Raw genomic sequence first — 18,534 nt, forward strand, 5'->3', positions numbered from 1 at the left:
CGCTCTACAAATCATTCCTCCCGAGTCGTTTCGATGGTTTTTTTTATACGTATAGCAGCGGGTCGATCTCGCATTAATCTTACATGTTTGGTTTCGGTAATTGACGGGAGCATCTACGCAGGCGGCGTAACGTTCGGGGGTTGTCAGGTTCATATGAGGGAGCGAGCGTATCATGTTTTTGGCTTGGTCGGCGTTCGGTTTCATCATTGGACTTTTTTTTTTTGGGGGGGGGGGGGGGGGGTTGGGGAAGGATCTGGAGATACCTACTCGCTCACTGCTTACGTTTATATATATGTATGTACGTATGGGTGCGATGATAGACTTCCCATCTCAGTTTCGGAAAGCCCGAGTTTCGCTCGTTGCTGCCAGGGGCGAGCTGACCTGTTGCTTCTCTCTGTCCCGAACCCAGCAAAGTAACTTGGCTGGGTATCGTCACCGTAAATTCCGTCTACTTACTCCTATGTCAGGTTTCTTGATAGCGGCATGGGAACGAATCTCGGTCTTGTTAATATAACAGAACACAACGGGTAAACATAGGTATCTCTGCCCCCCTCTGGCCACTGAATTTTCCGATCCCAGACGCCTGCAACGCCACCCTGGTGCGATAGACGACTACTAGTATTTCCGCTCTTTTTAAGAGAAATGGATCCCCTCCTCATGGAAAGCTGTCCAGCCGCATCAGCGACAGTCCCTTAAACCCGGAAGCCCACCGAGGAGAGAGACTCACCAAGAAGCAACTTCAAGAAGTCATTCTGGTCACATTGCCGCGCCCGCCTGTCTCCCAGGCCGGTAGTGGTCAGGACCTTGTTCACCTTGGCCCTAACGACCAGGGCAACCTTGGACTTGGGAATCTTGCTGGGCGTCTTTGCTGCTTCTTTAGCAGCCTCGGCATCCTTCATTTCCTTGAAGAAAGTGGGCATGTCGTCGTCATCCTCGTCCTCGTCCATCTCGTTGCCAGCTTCGCCTTCGTCGTCCTTGCCATCGTCATCGTCCATGTCGACGTCCATGCCATCGTCGGTGGCGGTGGCGGTAGCGGAATCAAGGATGGATTCGTCAATGGGGATATTGTTCAGGGAGCAGTAGATTTTGTAGTTCTGTCTTTGGTAAGCAGGGCGGGTATGAGGATCGGGGGAAGGGGAAGGAACTGACCCGTTCACACAATGCGAGGACTTCCTTGATGCTGAAGGCGGCGCGTAGCGTCTTATTCTTGCGGTTGCTGAGACGGGTTAGTTCGCGTGATCCGATGATTGCAAAGAAGGGCCACGCACAATGCAATACGAAGGAGGCCGTCGAACTCCTGATGGAGGGTTAGTTAGCCCTACAGCAAGTCCATCGTCGGGGATGTCATTACCTCGAAGGCAATATTTGGCCGCGCGGACCCGAGCTAAGTTGCTGCGTCAGCATTTCTCTCGCGAACACGGGGGGGGAGACGGGGAGGGGGAGTGGGGAGGGATAAGCTCACCAGCGGCTCTATCCTGACAACTTTGGAATGGTCAGCCAACTGTGCACTCACGCAGTAGCTGGGGAAAAGACTCACCATCGCTTTCGACCTTTGGTGGTGGTTTGAAGTTTGCCTTTCCCACTTTCTGCACGATACGTCAGTTCAGCCGGCTTTACCTCTTAAAATTCACAATATAACCCACCATGATGTGTTTGCAGGTGGCCCAGAAGTTGACATTGACGCTCAAGCGTGAGTAGAGCGCATCGCCGGGCCTCGCTACCAGTCTCTTGGCAAACTCTCGTTGGAACTAGCGACATGTCAGGGGAGGCAGTTCGGATAGCCTATGGAGCCCTGCCGGGGCGAGCCAGCCAGCACGCACCATAAGCACCGCAACCCTGGGGGGGTTGGGCATGGACAGCATCTTGAATATGAGGGGGCTGCTAATCTGGTAGGGGGTGTTGGAGATGAGGGCGTCACACGGAGGGATCTGGGGCATCTTGATGACATCTCCGAGGATGACCTCTAGTTTTTTGGCGAGCGGGCCGCCCTGGACGCGCTTGGTGACTTCGGCACCCATTCTCGGATCGAGCTCGACTGCACGATGGCCGGGTCAGCTGTTGCTGAGCGGTGGGAGGGAAAAGGAGAGGAGGAGATTCGCCGTACTAGCTATAACCTTCTTTGCCTTCTCGAGGGCCCGGACGGTGACTGTGGCGACGTCGTCAGTGCAAGGCCGACAATAACAAACCGCTTCTCCTTCGGCAGGTAATCTCGACGATCGGGTGGTGCTCACTGTTGCCGGTACCCGGGCCGACCTCGACGACGACATCGGTGGGCTTGAGGAAAGCCTTCTCGACAATGGCGTCGCTGATGCCGGGGTTCTTGAGAATGTGTTGGCCATAGTCCTTGTCGAAGCGGAATATGTTTGCGGCAGCGGCCTTGGATGCTTTGCGGTCGTAGGGCCCGCTGCTGGCCGCCGCCCGCTTCTGCTTCGCAGCCTTGGGCATGCTGTCGCGCTCGGAGCTAACGGGTTGGTGTTTGTTATCAGTTACAAGAGCCGGCCTTGTCTTCCGTCTTCCGTCTCGGGTTTCCTTCCCCTCTGCGAGCGCCAAAACCGCCGCTCACCGCATCGGTTCCCAAATATTTTTTGGTCTGGCAGAAAAAAGGGACCCCGCCATCCGATAAGATAAGACGATGGGCTACAACTGAGAGGCCGGGGGTCACACCGCTTGCCAAGCTTACACTAACCAGTTACAGATTACTCTGTAGTTATTTAGTTATCCTTTCTGTGTGCCGAGCTACTACAGTAGTCCTCATCAGCAGGCGAACTGGCCTTAGCTTGGGTACCTTTGTGCTCTTGTGTTCAGCACATAGTTATGTGGGAAAAAGAAAAGAAAAAAGAAAAAAGAAAAAAGAAAAAAAGAAAAAGAGCGTGGCCATCTGGTACCTCCCTCTGGTGGTTACTGTATGTACTGTACCTGTAAATCAATAGCCACAAGTGCTTCGTTCGAACCATGCAACCACGTTCAGCACTCCGCACCTGAGAGAAAGGAAGCCGCCCTCCACAGCCCGGCACCTGCTGGCGCTGACGTTTAGCTACCGGGCTGTGTCAAGCCCCTAGAATAGGGTTGGTAATCCGTCCTAATGAAAGTTGTCGCAGGTTGTCTGCGCATTCCCGTGCATGGGTGCATCTTACCTACTGACGTAACCAGGCCGCGCTAGCTTTCGCGGCGTAGCTCGAGCCGAATCAAGGGCCAAGGCCGACTCCATCAGGCCGGTTCTCAACGGCCCTTCTCGGTCCCCGGTCGCATTTGTTAGTTCCATGCGCTAACGCCCGATCTGTCAGTGCCATCAAGATAGGGCAGATTTTCAAGTCCATCGTCCACAGGTCTTATTTAACTCTCGAGTCCTCGCTCGCTCGAACTCGAAAAGACGTCCGATAAGTGCAAGTAAGGCACCAACCGAGGTGGGGTGGGAACTGGGGAATATTCTAGGCCATGTTGGTCATTATCATTATTTCATGTCGGCGATTGTAGTGTATGTATACGGACATCACGCCAGCGCGAAGCAGTACCCTAACCTACCGCCGTCGAATCCAGAAGCAAGGACCCGGCATCATGTCGATACGCATCGTCCTAGACCATCCGCCCGAATTCTACACCAATCTCGACTTCATCAAGGGCAGCGTGCTTCTCAACCTGAGCCGCCATGAGCACATCGGCGCAATCATCGTCAAGCTCGAGGGCGAGTCGAGCACTGCCCTCGGCGTCCCTACCGAGAACCCGGGCATAGGTATTGGCGGGAGGGAGCGGCTTGCGCCCAGCGGAGACACCCTGCACGAGAACCATAAGATCCTCTACAAGGTCGGCCAGGTCTTCCCCGACGAGAATGCGCGCCCGGCCGCCTCGCCCTACATCCTCAACCCGGGGCAGCACCGCTTCCCCTTCCAGTTCAAGTTCCCCTTCAATAACGCCTGCGGAAATGTCGAGGCCATGGCGCGCATCGGCGGCGTCGTCAGCACCGGAGGCCCCTTCGGCATCGGCTTCCGGGTCATGGACGGGACCAAGCAGCTGATGTACTCGCACGTCACCAAGACCCTGCCCCCCAGCTTCATTGGCTTTCCGGGCGAGGCCGAGATTCGGTACTACCTCAAGGTTACCGTGCAACGGCCCGGCATATTCAAGGAGAACTGGCGCTATCAGATGGGCCTCAAGTTCCTGCCCATCGAGCCACCCCGGCCGCCCAAGACGAACCAGGAGGCCTACGCGAGACGCCCATTCACCTTCCATCCGAGGAGCCCCGACCCGGCTGCCGCTGCCTACCAGAAGAAGCGCTCCTCCATCTTCGGCTGGCCGGCCGCCGGACCCTCCACGCCCGCCAACGGCTCCCCAAACCTCCAACCTCCCGCTCCCGCTCCCGGCCTGTCCAGCGGCCCACCATCGCCCACGGGCCCCCCAGGCCCTCCCTCGATTGAAATGTCCGCCCGCCTCCCACACCCTGCCATCCTTACCTGCAACAAGCCGATACCCCTACGCCTGATCGCAAAGAAACTGGTCCCCGCACACGCCGAGGTGTACCTGATAGCATTGCAAATCGATCTCATCGGCACCACCACCGTGCGCTGCCAGAACTTGATCAACAAGGAGATCAGCCGCTGGGTCGTCATGGCCCGCCATGGCCTCTCCATCCTGCTATCCAAACCCGAGGACCCCGTGGGAACCGAGTTCCTCGTGCCAGACACCTTGTGGAGCGGATCTCCCTTGCCCAACACCGTCATGCCCAGTTTCGTCACATGCAATCTCAGGTACGTATTGAATCGAGTCTATAGAACACGCGCTCATTTGCTCACGCCATCCAGCCGCGACTACCAGCTCGAAGTCAAACTCGGTCTCGCCTGGGGCAAACCCTCTCCGCCTCCCCGTCCCCAAAACACCTTCCTCGGCCGCCCCAAATACAAAGACGCCTCCGAGATTCCGCAGGAACTGCACCTCCCCCTCCATTTCAGCACCATCCAAGTCTACTCCGGTCTCGCTCCGCCACCCGCCCTCGTCGAAGCCATCCGCCAAGGCCGAGGCCGAACCTCACATCCCACCCCGGGGACGACAACAACAGCAGCAGCAGCGACAGCGACAGCGACAGCCCAACCACACTCGCCACAACAACCGCCAGAACTCCCCCCGCGGCCGGCCCAGCAGCCCGCCGACGCCCTCTACCCCCCGCAGCTGGGGCCGGGGCAGGTCAGCCCCCCGTACGACGACGCGCCGCCCACGTACGAGGAGGCCATGGCGGAGGAAATGACGGGTCCCATGTTCCCACCCGGCGCCGCACGCCCGGCCTATAGCGGCGTCACGGACGAGAACGGACCCAGTAGTCTGGACGCGGGCAGGGGTTCCGGTGGGGAGAAGGGGTAGCAGCTCCTCTAGCGACCGTTCGAATTGGGGATTGGGATGGATGGAATGAGTGACCGAATGCGATGATGGAAACGGAAACGGAAACGGAAACAGCAGAATTCCTCTGCGAGGGGGGCTATAGGAGAGCGGGGTGCATTTCTGACGACGTTCGGTATGGGACGAGGGGTTGCGTTATCTGGGCCGAAGAGCGGGATTCAATCAATACCTATGCCGTGTATATATATGTATATATATGTCTGTCCATACCATGGCTGTATATATAATGCCTAATACGCTGCAGCAGTGCGAGGCGTGGCCTCGTCGCTTTCACGGCGAGATGCCGTTCAGACCATGCTAGCTTCCGAGACACTGTGAGGGTAACCTTTGCATGCGCGGTTCCTTGCCTGGGGGGCGGAGGCTCGACGAAAATAATACCTGAATTTCCGCAACCGCGCAAAGCAATTGCCAAGGGCACGCGTGCTGTTCTCTGATTAAATTCTATGGCTCGGGGATAATAACAAGAATCAACGGAATAATTTGCATGGTCCGAGAGCGAACCCCGGCACGTAACGACTAGAGATGAATTCCCCCCTTCCAGAATACTCTAGTATCTTCCCACCCCCCTCGAAACACCCTGACTCCATCCGTGATGCGAGACCGAGAACGAGAAGGAAAAACGCAAAACAAGATTGGGACGAATCAAAAGGGCGTTATCTGCCATGATATACCATGCATCCCATAACCCAATGCAGCCAAGCCAGCCACCTGTTTTCTCCCGATCAAGAGGAGGGAGGACATGTTCCCGCGTCCGACCAACGCCGGCTCGAAAAAGGGAAAAAAAAAAAAAAGCAAAACCGAAGAGTCGTAAGAAATCATGCTCCGCAGGCAACCATGGCCCTAGGTTAGGAGGCGAGGTGGAGCGGATGGCGCCCACTGCGTGGCCAATGCGAGGCCGCGGCTCAATGAGGAGGAGGAGGAGGAGGAGGAGGAGGATGGGCAGGAAGAGACCATGAGACCATCATGAGGAGCCAGCGAGATCAGCCAGCCGACTTAGTCAATCTCGATTACTTCCACCTGCCGCTTCGGCACCACGGCAGCAACAGCAGCAGCAACAGCAGAAGCAGAAGCAGAAGCATTGGCGGCCTTGGCGCGAGCCTCGCCATCGCTATCGGCCTCGTTATCGTCCCGCTCGTCCTCCAGCACGACCGACCAGGTCCCGTCGGCCTTGACCAGCAGGCGCTTGGTGTGCAGCTTGCCGTCGGCCTCGAGCTGGTTACGGACCTTGAGCAGGAACCGGTCGATTCGGAGGCTGTACGGCCGCGCGTCCCTGAGGCAGATCGGGCAGCGCCACTTGTCCGGGTTGGACGGCTCGGCCGCGTTCCGGCAATCGCACTGGACCTGCCTGTGGGCGCACTTGATGGTCGGCTTGGCCGCCGGGCGCGTGTTGAGCCAGGTGTCGAGGTCGAAGCACTCCATGTGCGTGCAGTCGGCCCCGCGGGCGGGTATCGTGAAGATCTTGGCGCTGAAGGGGTCGGCAAGGTCGATGGAGAGGTCGGGCGCTTCGAAAGAGATCTCGTCGTCGTCGTCGTCGACGGAGGACGTCAGGCGCTTCTTGATGGTGTCGAGCGTCTCCTCTTCGGGGATCGCGCCCTGCGACCGGACGATGTCCATGACCGCCGAATGGCCGACCGTCTCGACCATCTCGACGGCGAGATGGCAGTTTTTGGCCTTCTCACCGTGCGAGTCGTGGACGGCGACCATGAGAATGTTGGTGCCGCGTACGACGAAGTCGGTGATTTCCGTGGGCAGGTCTTTCCCGTTGTGTGATTTCCTGCGGACGTCGAGCACTCTGTGGTTCAGCGTCATGTGGATGAAGGAAGGCCAGCTCGTGTCCAGCGTCACCCAGTCTCGCTCGCTGGGCGCCCCGGTCGAGCCTTGGACCATGCAGCTTCGAACCCGCCAACGAAGCGCGCCGTCAAAGTGCTCGACTACCGGTACCACTTCACCAGGCCTCCTTGACTTGGTTGCCAGCCGGGCAAACTGCTCCTCCGTCACCTGAAACCGGAATTCGTACATGGTGTTCTTGGGGGGCACGGCTGTCGGCGGGACCGGGAGAGATTTGACCGCTTGGTAAAGACGCGCCGTCTCACCCTCCTTGAGGACCCGTTTGGGGCTGCGGACGTGGGCCTGATGCAGAGACATCAGAATCGATTTTCGTTCGGTTGGATCGTGTGGCCAATCCGTCCTCATGATCATGGTGCCCTTGGGCGGAAACAGGGGGTCGCTCGCTCCCACTGCCTGCTGTCGCTGCGGTGTGCCCTGCTGCGACTGCGGCGTCGAGGGCCCGGTTCCCATGGCCGATCCGGGACGCGCTCCGTTCAGGACAAAGTCGATGGTAGGGGCCTGAGGTTGAACGTGTGGCGGCCGAGTATTGTAGTGCACCTGCTGCAGTTGGGGGGCTTGCGCCGGTTGGGGGGAGCTGTGGTATTGCGGCGTCGTGCTAGGCGGGAGGTGTGCCCGAGGCTGGAAAGTGGTCTGCGAAGAAAGAGATGTCGTGAACTGCAAGTTGTGCTGATACTGCTGCTGCTGGTTCCTCTGCTGTGTCAGCTGCTGAAAGAACTTACGCTTTAATTGCAAGTCAACCTGCTGCTTTTGCAAGAGATTTTCGAGATGCCACGAAACCAACTGTTGCAAGTCCTGGGGGCCACCCGCCGGATAATATCGTGCATTTGACCCAAACGAGGCCTGGTTTGGGTGGTGGTATGCCGGTGTGTTGGTTGCTAGTGGTACCCCCTGTGTTGCCCCCGTACCGACTGTCCCTCGTGGGGCGGTGGTATATGGACTTGACGTTGCGCTAGAAGCTTCAGATGACGTCGCTGGAGCTGTGCTTGAGTATGTTGGGCGGAAAGGGCTCGGACCGGAGTGAGGTGGGAGCACTTGGTGTTGTTGTGGCTGCCCTGCCAGGGGCTGGGACCGATGGTCGGACTGGCCAGAAGCACGGAACGCTGCCGCCTGGACGGTCAGTCTGTAGAAGTCTATGAGGCTCGAATTCCGCTGCTCGAGCTCCCCCGGGCGGGTTAGAGGCACCAGGGTTTGTTGGCCGTTAGCGCCGCGATGTCTGCTCTGGTCCTCTCGAAACGCCTGCTCCATCGAGCTGCCCAACTGGCCGTCCAGCACCCCTAAGTGTCTCCGACATGCGGTAAAGAGAATGAGCTGCAAGACCGGCGAGAAGCATTTCAGACGGCCCAGCAGCTCGTCTACAAGGAAAGGGTATTTCCGTTGCACAGATGCCGTCATCATGTTTCCGTATTCATTGACCAGCGCTTCCAGAAAGAAGGCGATAGGCTGGATGACGGTCTGGCCGTTATTCCACTGAGCAAGCTGCTTGGCAGGGACAGGGAACTGAGAGAACCAGTGCCGGTGTGTCGGCGAGAGCAGCTCGTTCTTCTTGAGAACTATCTCGAGCATCGCGAATGCCTGGTCAACGGTGGAGGGACTCAGGGGCAGACAATCGTAAGCCTCCCGCTTATTAAGGGACCAGATGGAGAACAGCTGGTGCAAGATGACGAAGAAGCCATCGTTATCTCTACAGGCTTCCCTGAGGAGCATCACCCGCGGCTTCTCAACGGTGGGCTCGAGCGCCTCATTCCCTCCCCAGGTCTGGAGATGTTGTTCCATCGCGGAAAGTAGCAGAGGGTATTGGAGCGAGTTGGGGGGTACATTGCTGCGGCGAATTTAGCAATAGCTCCGTGACGAGGAAACTTCGGCAACCCTTGGCTTGGACTCACTCTAGGCGCCGCCTTTTCGACGGCGGGGCGGCCACACCTGAACCCGTGGGCGGAGACTCCCTGGCATAGCTAGCACCTGCGACTTGAGCTGCGCTGCTAGGAGGCTGAGATATGTGTGACTGCGTCGGAGGGTAGTTCTCGACCGGATCGATGCGACCCACCGTCCCATGTTCCGGTGCCTCCTGAGCGTCCCGAGTATGAGCGGTCGCGTAGACGAATCGGAAATTGGTGACCGGGCGCGTGGGCGGAGCCGAGGGACTTGTTGGTCCCATGTTGTGCGCATCGGCGAGGGAGGGAGCATTCGTCGTCTTTGGGCTATCCAGAGCGTTCGAAAGGCCGGGGCTCGTGTCGTCGCTAGGGGCGGGGGAGGGTAAGACAGCAGGCCTGGGATAAGAATGGCGGATAAGGATCAGTCATCCGTATTCGGACGAGCCAAGAAGGTGGGCAGTGCCGCGCCGGTGACTCCGATCTGCGACGGCCGAGGGGGGAGCGGGAGCGGGAGCGGGAGCGCTTACTGATTCTGTTGCTGCTGAGCAGCCTGGACGGCAGGCGGTCGCGGGACGGAGGGATAAGAAATTTTCTTCCTCGGTTGTGCGCCAGGATTCATCCATGGTAGCTGTCGTCCGCCGAGAAAGGCGTTAGCGGTGGCATTCGAGGACGCGATCTGGTGGTCGGCGGCGGAGAGACCGGGGTTTGCGCCCAAGCTGCGCCGAGCAGGCGGCATCCTACTTTACTCTCCCTGCAATCGTGCAGCCGCCGAGCGACCAGGGGTGCCTAGAGACTGCAGAAAGTTAAGTCAACCAAAGGCGCGCAAAACGGTCTGAACGCTATAGCTCGGCGCGATGATGCGAGTGCGCGAGGCGGCAGTGCCTAAGAACCACCCACCATTGAATTGCTGAAATGGAGGGTCCAGAAGGCGATGCCGAGCGAAAGTCGATCGGGTCCGGGAGAAATGCCGGGAGAAATGCCGGGGAGAGCGCGTAATCCGAACCTTCGTGCGCGAAACGAGACAAAATGGGATGGATGACGGCGTGGGAAAGGCCGTGGCAAAGAAAGAGCGGTTAGTTCTGAAGGGAGAGAGGGAGGTCACGGCTGCGTGACTTGTAGCCTGGCAACATGACAAAGAAGTCGTGGAAGCCACCCTCACTGACAAGGGCCCCACAACAATCTCAAGAGCCTGAGCAAGGAATCGAAGTATTTTAGGCTTAGCAGGGTCAGGCAAAGAAAGCTGTGGCACGTAGAACTTTGGCTCTTCTCCTGCGTCGTTTCTCGAGAAGCTGGAACCAACCAGTGTTTGAGGCCATGGCGATGCTGCAGCACCGCGGCATCAGAAGACCCCCGCCAACTGTGTCCCCTGTGCATCCACTGCAAGAAGGGGAGGATAATCGAGCGCGCCAAGGCGTGCCATGGGGGATATTTGGAGATACAAATACATTGGATGAAATAACAGGAAGTGTTCTCAATCATCGAACAGGCTAAGCAGAGTATGGGGGGCCATAGAGATCAAGTCTCAAAGTGCTAACTTGTTAAAACAAAGGATTACGGATAACTAACTATAACTAGGCTCTCCATCCTTGCGGGTCGCCCGCGGATGGGGGCGGAGCCGCAGGACAGGGGCGAGCCCGTCAATTTACGTTAAGGGTAGTAATTAGCACGGAACACTTTAATAAGTCTTCCGTGACTTGGTGCTTTGAGTTAAGGCAAGTTACTTCTTTGTTTCTTCACGAGAGTCCCGTTCCAACGCTTTGAATGCAGAATTCATAAACCTTTTACGTAACGACTGTGTTGTTTTCAGGAGTTATGGAATTCTACAGAAAGGAATGTTAGTTGCCTGCCCGCGGTGCGCCGGACCACGCTCCGAAGAACTGCACAGTGTGTGTAACTAAATATGTCCTGTACGGACCTGTATTAGTTAACTGAATGGTTGCGGTTGTTAAGAAATAATCCGTTTCTTCGTTATTGTACGGATACGGATTATAGTACGGGATCAAAGTGGTCCAAGGGACCCCTCCTGCCCTGGTTCGTCTCCGATTGCAAGCGGGGTTACGGAGTAACTAGTCTGCAACAAAACGCCAATGGGGTGCCAGGCCGCTTCAGCGGGTCAGTGGGGATCGGCTCTGGAGCTGCAGCCAAAGCGGCCGGAGTAAAAAAAAAAAAAAAAAAGGGTTTCCAATCAAGAGACGCCTCGAAGGGAAGCCCGAGCAAATCCAACGACCGACAAGCCCAAACGCCGCAAAGGTCGGATCGCCGCAGACAACAATGGCGGCAGAAGTGTTACCGCTGGCACAGGTCAAGCTGCCATCGGGCCCCAGTCCCGTCACGCCCGAGCAGCGATACTGGAGGTCGTTCAAGAACCAGAAATCCCATACGTCGACGGCCTCATGGCCCATCTCCCACATCAGCTTCCCCGCCGCGACGGGCGCGACCTTGTCCAACTCGCTCGTCGCAGCCACCAAGCTCAATGACCTCTTCGCGGTGACGTCCGGCCCCCGCATCGACATCTTCTCGATCCGCAAGCGCGAGCCCCTCAAGACCATCGGCCGCTTCGACAGCGAGGCCCACTGCGGCGAGATCCGCGCCGACGGGAGGGTGTTGGTCGCCGGCGAGGACACGGGCAGGATGCAGGTGTTTGACGTTGGTGGTGGCACGCGGGCCGTGATTCTAAAGACATGGCACATCCACAAGCAGCCCGTGTGGGTGACGAAGTGGTCGCCCACCGAGTTGACAACGCTCATGAGCGCCAGCGACGACAAGACGGTTCGCCTGTGGGATCTGCCTTCGAACGAACCGAGCCGGATGTTTACGGGCCACTCCGACTACGTTCGCAGCGGTGCGTTTATGCCGGGCGGGAACAGCAACCTGCTGGTCTCGGGCTCTTACGACGAGACGGTCCGCGTCTGGGATGCGCGAACGGCCGGCGGCGCCGTCATGACCTTCAAGCACGCCGACCCCGTCGAGGACGTCCTCCCTTTACCGTCCGGAACAAGCCTCCTAGCCGCCGCGGGGAACGCCATCTCCGTTCTCGACCTCGTCGCGGCGAAACCGCTCCGTCTCATCACAAATCACCAAAAGACCGTCACGTCGCTCTCCCTCGCGTCCCACGGCCGGCGCGTCGTCAGCGGCAGCCTGGACGGCCACGTCAAGGTGTTCGAGACGACGGACTGGAACGTGGTCGCCGGGTCCAAGTATCCGAGCCCGATCCTCTCGCTCTCCGTCGTCACCGCCGGCGCCGCCCAAGAAGACCGGCACCTCGCCGTCGGCATGCAGTCCGGCGTCCTCTCCATCCGCACCCGCCTCTCGGGCGCCGCCGCCGAGAAGGCGCGGGACCGCGCGGCGGTGGAGGCCGCGCGCGACATGGGCACCGCGGCCCTCGAGAAGCTCGACGCCCAGAAGGCCAAGCGGAAGCGCGCGGCCATGACCAACAAGTCGATGGACCTCCTCGGCGAGGGCGTCGACGTCATCATCCCCACCGACGCCCAGGGCGGCCGCGGGCGCCGCCCCAAGCTCAAGCCGTGGCAGCGCTACTTCCGCCAGGGCCGCTACGCCGCCGCGCTCGACGAGGTCATCGACATGACCGACGAGCAGTACCAGCCCGTCACCGCCCTGACCCTGCTCGTCGCCCTCCGCCACCGGTCGGCCCTGCGCGAGGCGCTCGAGGGCCGCGACGAGATCTCCGTCCTGCCTCTCCTTAAGTGGGTGAGCAAGTATATCTCCGACCCGCGGTACCTGAGCATCTGCGTCGACCTGTCTTTCCACCTCCTGGATCTCTACAGCGAGCACGTCGGCGGCAGTGCCGAGCTGGCTGCCCAGTTCCAGTCGCTGCTGGGCAAGGTGTCTAAGGAAGTGGAGAAGGCGCAGATGGCGATCCAGACGCACGGGATGGTGGAGAGCTTGATGTTTGGAGCGATGCAGTAAATGGGGAGGGTGTGGCTGTACCAACTTATCAACCCTTGGGGGAATGGAATGGGGATGTGGGTTACCAATCTTTCTTTCTTGCATTGCGCCGGCGTTTCTGGTTCGGGTTTGGGAAAAGAAGAAAAAAAAAGAGAATAAAAATCTAGGCTGTAAGGATGGGCCATGCTCAATGGTTAATCAAGCTGGTAAAGAGCGATCGATACCTGTGATCGATACCTGTGATACTATGTCGAGGAAAATCTAACAAGACCTCAACTTGCTGTTTCACGCCCCATGTTCTTCTTGGCCATGCTGGCTTGTCACTAACACGTCATTGAGCTTCCTCACCTTGGGCCCTCTCACATATTCATAAATGGCAATCAGAGAGGCGCGAGTTCTCCGTTTAGGGCACCGTGCCTGCTTGGAACGAGATCACTACTATCATTCAAAGCACACGAGAAGAAGTGCGGCCAGCATTTCCCTGCCTCAAAGACCATCCATCTCCGAGAATGGTTCGACAATAAACTGCGCAGTCCGGGTTCGATCCGCTCCTTTCCTTCCTCGGCAGCAGTCACAGTGGTGGCCTACCTGTCCGTAGACTGTGAATCCCCCCCCCCCCCCCTTTGGGGACACACCACCGAATCATCCCTTTCCGAGAGCTTTCGATCACCGATGGCACGTCAAGGATTCAATCAAGCTTGTCGCCCGCCCTTGCGTCGTCAACCTTCTCCGCGCTCCTTCACGTCCCTTATCCTCGTCTTCCTCGTCCCAAGCCCTCGTCTCTTGCCCTCTCCAACCCCCCCTAGCTAGACCCAAAAGACACAAGGATGAGCGGTGGTTCATCTGCCTCCCAGCTCGGCCTCCAGACCCTGCATAGTCCCGTACTCCTCCGGTCGTGGTTCGTCGGCCTTCCACTGGTGGTTGGGGCCCCCGCTCGGCATCGGCACCTGCCCGGGCGCGGCGGGCTGGGCGTGGGCGTGGGGGGTCGAGCCGGGGACGGTGCGCACGAGCTGGCGGAAGCGGAAGACCTCCTCGAGGATCATCTTGCGCATCTCGTTGACGTCGTCGATGACCTCGAAGTCGAAGTTGAACGTGGTGGGGCAGTCCGGCTCGTCGCTAGCGTCGTGCCAGATGGCCAGGTACGGGTGCTCGAGCGCCTCCTCGACCGAGATGCGGCGCGTCGGGTCGAAGGCCAGCATGCGGTCCAGCAGGTCGAGCGCGTCCGGGTTGGCGTTGGGGAAGAGCTGCGCGAACGGCTTCTTGGACATGTAGGGCAGGTTACGGACGTATTCCTGCGCCCGGGGCGAGCCGATCCGGGAGAGGGTTTCCTCGTTTGGCGTGCCCAGGATGTGCAGGATCTGGTTCAGCTGGTCGACGTAGTCGCGGCCTTTGAAGAACGGGCGGCCGCCGAGCAGTTCGGCCAAGATGCAGCCCACGGACCAGACGTCGACTAGGACAGATGTGAGTCTACATTCCAAAAAAAAAAAAAAAAAAAAAAAAAAAAAGGACACAGATCTTAAGATAAGGTGGACATACTCGCTTTGGTGTAGTTTTGGAAGCTCAGCATGATCTCCGGGGCGCGATACCACCGCGTCGCCACGTACTCGGTCATGTACCCGGCATTCTCCTCGGGGTCGATCGAGAAGCCGCGAGCGAGGCCAAAGTCGCAGATCTTGAGCTCGCAGTCGGCATTGACCAGCAGATTACCCGGTTTGAGATCGCGGTGCAGCACGTTCGCCGAGTGGATGTACTTGAGGCCGCACAGGATCTGGTAGATGAAAGACTGGAAGTGGGCGTCGGTTAGCGGCTGGCCGGACCGGATGATGGCCGCCAGGTCGCACTCCATCAGCTCTACAAAGTGTGGTCCGTCAGCGGAAAAAAGCTCTCGAGAGGCCGAGCCGGGGCTGTACAAAGGCAGGGGCAGAGCGATATACGCACCCTCATAGAGGTATGTCTCGTTGAAATTGTCGGGTCTAGGGATGTCCATGTCATACAGACAGGTAATCTAATGGGGCGAGACAGGCTCAAGTCAGTATATAGACGGGAACCACGCGAGCCGAGACTCGAGCATCTCTCACATTGCGGTGCCCCCGGAAGTGCTGCAGGAGCTTGATCTCGCGCAGGGCGCGCTTGGCGAGGATCTTCTTGCTGAAGACATTTGTGACCTTCTTGATGGCGACGCCCTCGTTGGTTTGGTTGTTGACGGCGGCGCTTCACAGAACATCGGTCAGTCGCGATGTGACGGCAGCCCCAAGAGGCCACGCTCATGTCGGGGTTCGGGGTGCGTGATGCGGAGCCGCTGAGAAAAGGAAGCGAAGCAGCGTACCAGACAATGCCATAAGCTCCCTGCCCCAGCTCTTTGGTCACCGTGTATCTCTCATCGACAATGAAGTCCTGGTTGAAGACCTTGAAGATCTTGCGGCCCTGCAGATCAGCCATGGCGAATGTGTCTTTGCCGTCTTCGTTGTCCTTAGTTCTCGCGATGCGTCTCGGGCAGGTCCCTGACGAAGTGGGGATACGCTCCGTCCGAAATGGAGGTGAGGGGCAGGCAAGGGCCTCAGAAAATGACTCGGGCGCAGCACGAAGTGAGCTGAAACCGTCAGGCACAAGGACAGGAGAGATGGAACCGAGACGAAAGCGGCACGGGGCAGCTACAGGCGACAAAAAGAATCAAATACCACGCAGCAAAGCCTCGCTTTTTATTTATTGCTTGCAAGCAGTCGAGGCACTGCAAGGGAGCAAGAGAACGTTAGCGTATGCAACCTCGACCCGCAGCTCAGTCTGTTGGTCGGCTGTGACGAACTGGAGGACCGGGGGGAGGGGGGGGGGGGGGGGGGGGGAAGGAGCTAAGGGTGACCACATTGCCAGCAGCTTTTGGGGCGTCTGCCTGGTGTAGCTGGGGGGAGTGTGGCCCACAAACCCGTTTTCGGTCGTCGCTGGCCGGGCCGTGAAGGACAGCCCCCGCTGCATCAACCGGTGCTGGGGTTTGGGCGTCAAATCCAATTGGTGCGCTCCGGTTCGCCTGCATCTGATCACCCCTTCAGCGCTTCGTTACGCGCGCGCGAGAGCTCGAGGCTTCACTCCAGGAAATTACGCGCTGCAAGTGATGTGCATTGCTCTCTTACGAACGTCAAGTCGGGTCTCCGTCCGAAATGGCGGAAACGGGGGCTCCGTGCAGTGTTGAATGCTCCTCGCCGCATACCTAAGGAGTTTGGAAAATTGTTCGACTGAAAAATTGAAAATGTGTGTTCTTGTTGTAGTACGGAGTACAGCTTTGGCCAAACAAGCGCTTGCCAGCGCAAAGCCGGGATCAACCCCTGACTGATATGCCGACGGGCTTGGCCGTAGGGCTGAGGCCATTCAAGGCACCATACAGGACACTACTACAATGGATGCGGGGTTCACTGACCGCGACCCATGGCCCGCTTCCAGGCCAAGATACAAAATCAACACTGGAAAATGTCTGGCCAACACAAGCCGAGGCTTTCCAAGTGAAGCTGCTACGACCTCCTTGGGATACACAGCATCAGCGAACCGGCAAGCGTTCGTCGGCTTCTAGGTACCAACACCCTAAGGAGCTGAACGGTCGATTACCCGGTCTCTGATCTGCCAGCTTCGGGAACAATGGGGCATTGGCCTCGCTGGTCTGCCCCTTCCAGGACGCCTCCCATGCCCAAAATTAAAGCTTGGGAGGTTCCACGTTCGGGAACGCTTCCTTTAAGAAGTTTAACGAGAACCGTAGCGCTTGTTCGTACGCTTTCTCGAAACCTTGCTTTCCCCCGTAATATGGATCGCTGATGACTTCTGCCTTGCCAGTGCCCGAGTACTCTCCGAAAAGCAAGAGTTTTGCCTTGGAGTTCGGTTTGCGTCGCTGAATGCGTTGGAGGTCTTCGAGGTTGCCTCGATCCATGGCGAAGATGTAGTCGAACTTGTCGAAATCGGACGCATCAATCTACGAAAGCCGTCAGGCACAGCCGAAAGAGCCAGATCCAAGCTAGCTTTGGTGTATGTATGTACATACCTTCCGAGCATAATGGATATAATCTGTAATACCGTGGCTCTCCAGGGTTGACATGGTCCGGTCGTCTGGCTCCTCGCCGATGTGATAGCCGCCTGGTAGAGAGAAGTCAGCGCGGAATGCTCGCAGAAGACATCCCAGGGAAATTACCTGTCCCACACGAGTCAATTTTCCCTATGAGACCCGCGTATGGTTCTTTCTTCGCTAGTGATTGAAATACACCCTCCGCCATGGTCGACCGGCAGATGTTGCCGAGGCAAACGAAAAGCACCGAAAGCTGGTCCGACATGGTCAGATGAAAATAGAGAAAGATATGATGCCAATGGGTAGAGAGTAACCCAAAGACGCCGAACGCCTGTCCGAGAAATGACCAAACCCGGGTTCGAAGATGTTGATGTCTGGTATAACAATACGAGATGAGCGATAAGGAATTCGGCCGGCAGAGCGGGGCTGCGGGGTACTGGGCTCCAATCCAGCACAGATAAGGGTTGGGGTTGCAGCATGGTCACGTGCAAGCAACTGCGAATTTCTGCGCATGCACGCGTGCACAGACCAGGTTCTGCAGATATATAAGCCCTCTCCCTCTCCCAGAATCTTAGTTTTACTTCTTTTCTTTTTTTCCTCATACTTACCTTGATTGGGTACACCTGGATCAAGAAGCAGGGGTACCAGAGCGATGGGCCTGCATTGCACATCGTGGAGCACGTCGTTCTGAATTGTCCTTCGGGGCCGTTCCGGTCATAATTTTTGATGTCATCCTTCTTTTTCACTGTGATCTCGGCGCTGTGTCGGGCCACGGGGAAGAAACGTGGAGTACGGGCTATTTCGGAGGATTCTCTGGGATTACGCTGATCATGTGCTAATACGGATTACTCGAGATACGTATGGTAACTTATGGGACCGCTTGGCTACAGAGTAGTGTGTAGATGAGCGAGCGTATGGAATCGAAGCTCTGGGATCGAGGGGCTCTCTTGCCGTTTCCAGGAGATGTATGAAATACAACAACTGGGTGTCTTACCCTCTCACCCTCTCACATGTTAAATTGCCCGCTTTCAAATCTGTATTGACGGATTACAAAATATGACTGAGGACTGCGATGCGTATTCAATCGGATACGGTTGTGGCAGTGTGTGGCAGAAAAAAGGCATCCCAATGGCCTTTCCACGGGGCAAATCACGCAAAGTTGCGCGACTGCAGGGGTGCGCCGCTGCATGCAACTAAGCGGCCAAGCGACCGCGGGGCGTCGTCGCCAGATTCGTCTCGATACCCCGCCATCCCAAGCAGAGCGATGTTCCTACCAACCAACACTGTTCCCGTGTCTGTGGATCTCGCCGATGGCTCCGAGGCATCTATGACGCACAGCAGCGCTCTCTCTGAAGAGGTTATGCTACCCCTCGCAATTGCCCCTCAATCAAGAAACCGGGGCCTGGATAATCGGCACAACCAACCGAAGGTTGAGCCGAAAAGGCTCGTGAAGCTGCCCCCGATTGCACGCCTGTTGCGCTG

At 57.8% G+C, this 18,534-nt stretch overlaps 6 protein-coding genes across 6 annotated transcripts; 2 read left to right on the forward strand and 4 right to left on the reverse strand.

Annotated features, from left to right (window-relative positions):
* Positions 1-390: 390 nt before the first annotated feature.
* P884DRAFT_222981 (S-adenosyl-L-methionine-dependent methyltransferase) lies at positions 391-2,574 on the reverse strand. The gene is made up of 11 exons (XM_069439537.1): positions 2,232-2,574; positions 2,105-2,146; positions 1,821-2,035; positions 1,644-1,748; positions 1,538-1,586; positions 1,463-1,482; positions 1,352-1,384; positions 1,269-1,297; positions 1,150-1,216; positions 728-1,094; positions 391-665 (listed from the first exon to the last, which is right to left on the reverse strand). The coding sequence occupies exons 1-11, from the start codon at positions 2,443-2,445 to the stop codon at positions 634-636; spliced, it is 1,173 nt and encodes a 390-aa protein (XP_069298347.1). The 5' UTR covers positions 2,446-2,574; the 3' UTR covers positions 391-633.
* Positions 2,575-3,298: 724 nt separating this feature from the next.
* P884DRAFT_291810 (uncharacterized protein) lies at positions 3,299-5,705 on the forward strand. The gene is made up of 3 exons (XM_069444123.1): positions 3,299-3,475; positions 3,538-4,742; positions 4,797-5,705. Exons 2-3 carry the CDS (start codon positions 3,556-3,558, stop codon positions 5,347-5,349), a joined length of 1,740 nt encoding a protein of 579 aa, XP_069298348.1. The 5' UTR covers positions 3,299-3,475; positions 3,538-3,555; the 3' UTR covers positions 5,350-5,705.
* A 673-nt stretch (positions 5,706-6,378) lies between these two features.
* On the reverse strand, positions 6,379-9,723 carry P884DRAFT_198972 (uncharacterized protein; the record flags this gene model as incomplete). The annotated part of the gene is made up of 3 exons (XM_069438198.1): positions 6,379-9,052; positions 9,117-9,500; positions 9,632-9,723. The coding sequence occupies 3 exons, from the start codon at positions 9,721-9,723 to the stop codon at positions 6,379-6,381; spliced, it is 3,150 nt and encodes a 1,049-aa protein (XP_069298349.1).
* Positions 9,724-11,306: 1,583 nt separating this feature from the next.
* P884DRAFT_242558 (WD40-repeat-containing domain protein) lies at positions 11,307-13,284 on the forward strand. Its single transcript, XM_069440276.1, has one exon. The coding sequence runs from the start codon at positions 11,376-11,378 to the stop codon at positions 13,029-13,031; it is 1,656 nt and encodes a 551-aa protein (XP_069298350.1). The 5' UTR covers positions 11,307-11,375; the 3' UTR covers positions 13,032-13,284.
* A 338-nt stretch (positions 13,285-13,622) lies between these two features.
* P884DRAFT_284733 (kinase-like domain-containing protein) lies at positions 13,623-15,803 on the reverse strand. The gene is made up of 5 exons (XM_069443727.1): positions 15,337-15,803; positions 15,089-15,221; positions 14,949-15,015; positions 14,547-14,861; positions 13,623-14,460 (listed from the first exon to the last, which is right to left on the reverse strand). The coding sequence occupies exons 1-5, from the start codon at positions 15,447-15,449 to the stop codon at positions 13,850-13,852; spliced, it is 1,239 nt and encodes a 412-aa protein (XP_069298351.1). The 5' UTR covers positions 15,450-15,803; the 3' UTR covers positions 13,623-13,849.
* An 886-nt stretch (positions 15,804-16,689) lies between these two features.
* P884DRAFT_198680 (protein-tyrosine phosphatase) lies at positions 16,690-17,317 on the reverse strand (the record flags this gene model as incomplete). Its single annotated transcript, XM_069438164.1, has 3 exons — positions 16,690-16,962; positions 17,032-17,123; positions 17,179-17,317. The coding sequence occupies 3 exons, from the start codon at positions 17,315-17,317 to the stop codon at positions 16,690-16,692; spliced, it is 504 nt and encodes a 167-aa protein (XP_069298352.1).
* Between the last annotated feature and the right edge of the window lie 1,217 nt (positions 17,318-18,534).

Source organism: Thermothelomyces heterothallicus (genome assembly GCF_042370625.1).
Source record: "Thermothelomyces heterothallicus CBS 202.75 unplaced genomic scaffold P884_scaffold_9, whole genome shotgun sequence".
In the NCBI taxonomy this organism is placed as follows: Eukaryota; Fungi; Ascomycota; class Sordariomycetes; order Sordariales; family Chaetomiaceae; genus Thermothelomyces; species Thermothelomyces heterothallicus.

Bases quoted from the DNA above. Each gene is read 5' to 3' on its own strand.
- P884DRAFT_291810 (XM_069444123.1), top strand. From the start codon at position 3,556: ATGTCGATACGCATCGTCCTAGACCATCCGCCCGAATTCTACACCAAT. The intron at 4,743-4,796 runs GTACGTATTGAA...CACGCCATCCAG, and splicing joins TTCGTCACATGCAATCTCAG to CCGCGACTACCAGCTCGAAG.
- P884DRAFT_242558 (XM_069440276.1), top strand. From the start codon at position 11,376: ATGGCGGCAGAAGTGTTACCGCTGGCACAGGTCAAGCTGCCATCGGGC.
- P884DRAFT_284733 (XM_069443727.1), bottom strand. From the start codon at position 15,449: ATGGCTGATCTGCAGGGCCGCAAGATCTTCAAGGTCTTCAACCAGGAC. The intron at 14,862-14,948 runs GTGCGTATATCG...CACACTTTGTAG, and splicing joins CGAGACATACCTCTATGAGG to AGCTGATGGAGTGCGACCTG. The intron at 14,461-14,546 runs GTATGTCCACCT...CATCTGTCCTAG, and splicing joins CCAAAACTACACCAAAGCGA to TCGACGTCTGGTCCGTGGGC.
- P884DRAFT_222981 (XM_069439537.1), bottom strand. From the start codon at position 2,445: ATGCCCAAGGCTGCGAAGCAGAAGCGGGCGGCGGCCAGCAGCGGGCCC. The intron at 1,298-1,351 runs GTAATGACATCC...ACCCTCCATCAG, and splicing joins GGCCAAATATTGCCTTCGAG to GAGTTCGACGGCCTCCTTCG. The intron at 1,095-1,149 runs GTCAGTTCCTTC...TACCAAAGACAG, and splicing joins TCCTCGCATTGTGTGAACGG to AACTACAAAATCTACTGCTC.